The 2,046-nt window shown below is 34.8% G+C and overlaps 1 protein-coding gene across 1 annotated transcript in view; it reads right to left on the reverse strand.

Moving 5' to 3' along the window:
* LOC9319986 (ribonuclease 3-like protein 3) overlaps nt 1-945 on the reverse strand; it is a 3,685-nt gene extending 2,740 nt beyond the window's left edge. The window contains exons 1-3 of the mRNA XM_021032146.1: nt 498-945; nt 263-415; nt 6-195 (exon numbers count right to left, since the gene is read on the reverse strand). Coding sequence (XP_020887805.1) covers nt 6-195; nt 263-415; nt 498-824 — 670 coding nt within the window. The 5' untranslated portion in view covers nt 825-945. The remainder of the gene's footprint in view (nt 1-5; nt 196-262; nt 416-497) is intronic.
* Between the last annotated feature and the right edge of the window lie 1,101 nt (nt 946-2,046).

A 2,046-nucleotide genomic window follows, 5' to 3' on the forward strand; every position in this document is an offset into this window, starting at 1 on the left:
CCCACAAGCTATAAGTAGATCACCAAGATAGACCTTAAAAACATGTATATTGGTTCCTTCTTTGGCTTTGGTATACAAGACTTCGATTCTCTTTCCGAGTTTATCACCCAAACCTAAAAGCCTAAGATATGTTCGTTCAGGTTGCTTCCGTAAATCATCCAATGTACATATTGGCTCCACAAGAACCCTAAAGATCTGCAAAGAATCGTATAAACATAGAAGAAAGACAAAGAACCAAATCCAAGTAGACAAAATACATTACCTCCCAAACTCTTTGCACATCAAAATCCACATCAATATAAACAGCTCCAGCTATTGCTTCCACAAGATCAGCAAGAAATTTTGGAGCTTTCACCAATCCACCACACGGAGCTGGATAAACTTCTTCCTTCACCGCCTCTGAGAAATCTTTAATCTTTAAGACATGACACCACTTGTTGGTAAGAACATGTGACTCTAAAACAAAAAAAAAAAAAAACAGAGTTTTGTTTACTTACCATTTTATGTAGAAGAGGATTTGGAGCGTCGAATATAATGAATTGGTGGAGGTTGTTGTTGACGGCGACACGAGCGAAAGTCTCGTTACTTACGTTTGCAATTCGTACATCGTTTAAATCGTTGGGATGGAGATTAGGGTAAGTGATTTCGATGTGATTGGAGAAGACGACTAGAAGAACTGAATCGCCGAGGAACTCAAGTCGTTCGAATAATAAAGACGATGATTCAGTATTACTACCAGAGGTTTTTGTTATAGCTTCTTTGAGAAGATTCTTGTCAGTGAATGTGTAGTTTAAGATCTTCTCTACGGCTTCTACGGATTCCATCTCCGGCCAAAAGCTCAAGGCGGCGTCGAAGATCGGAAGATTAGGTCAGTGATTGTGTATGTTCGGTTTTTGGTTTCATAAAATCTGAAACCGTTTGGCCAAAAAAAAAAAAAAATTGTGAAACCGTAGTCATTTGTATAATCCGGTTTGGTTTTGGTTTGACACAATTTTTGGTTTAAACTTGGTTCTGTTTATTTTGGTTTGGGTTCACTGTTATGTTTGACCAACTAGGGATTGACCCGCGGGGCTATATTTTTTAAAGAAAAGTAATTTTTTTTTTTTTAAGATTAGCTAAAGATATAGCATATTATTTTGTATTTTTTAAATGTAAATATCTATCTATGTATTATTTAGTGTATGATTACTATTGTTTAGGTTTCAGTTTTTAAAGTGTAGATACGAAAACATACAGTTCATTAAATAACAATGTGCGGCGGATTTTAAAAATTTGAATATTTATCGATTTGTTTATAACTAAAAATGATAAATTTTAGGTTGTATTTGTTTTGTTAATATTGTTTGTTTTGTTTAGTGTTTAAGGTTGTATAATTGTATTTTGATTATTAATTCTACGATTTCACCCGTGGTATACCGTTCCATATTAATATCGACCCAAACCCGTTCCACCATATAACCCCGTCCATATTATCCGGTTAACTAAATTATTAGATTTATAAAATCCAATAATTTATATTGATTAGTTTCAACAATTGTTTATATTTGTAGGTGAAAATTAAATTTGTTTGAAAAATGATTTATTTGTTTCTGCAATCATGTTGAAGTGTTTTCCCGAAACAATTTTATGTATTATATGACAACAATTTAATTGATTCAGTATGGAAACAAACTGTTTCAATTACATAGGAAGTTTTCCACAGTAATAAAACAAATGTAAAAGTGAAACTAATAAATCATTAAAGAAACAGAACCATAGTTCTCTAATCCCTCGCTCAATGTCGTCGTCTCTCTTCGAGATGAGCTTTTGCGCAGGTCATCCTTCCCTTCCATCAACCTATATTCTTAGCAAACTTCTGCTATCTTCCAAATTCTAAGGTTCAAAGCTTCTTTATCCGTTTATAATGGTGATTAGCAATGGTGTATTATTGAGCCGTACGTGTTACTTGAGGCTGCAACCGCCAAGCCTTGTACTGCGCCGGAGATTCTGCGGAGCCACCGCTTGCTCTGTTCCTCTGAACGGGACGAAGAAGAGAAAGTCTGAAAA

The sequence above is a fragment of the Arabidopsis lyrata genome (genome assembly GCF_000004255.2).
Source record: "Arabidopsis lyrata subsp. lyrata unplaced genomic scaffold ARALYscaffold_3, whole genome shotgun sequence".
In the NCBI taxonomy this organism is placed as follows: Eukaryota; Viridiplantae; Streptophyta; class Magnoliopsida; order Brassicales; family Brassicaceae; genus Arabidopsis; species Arabidopsis lyrata.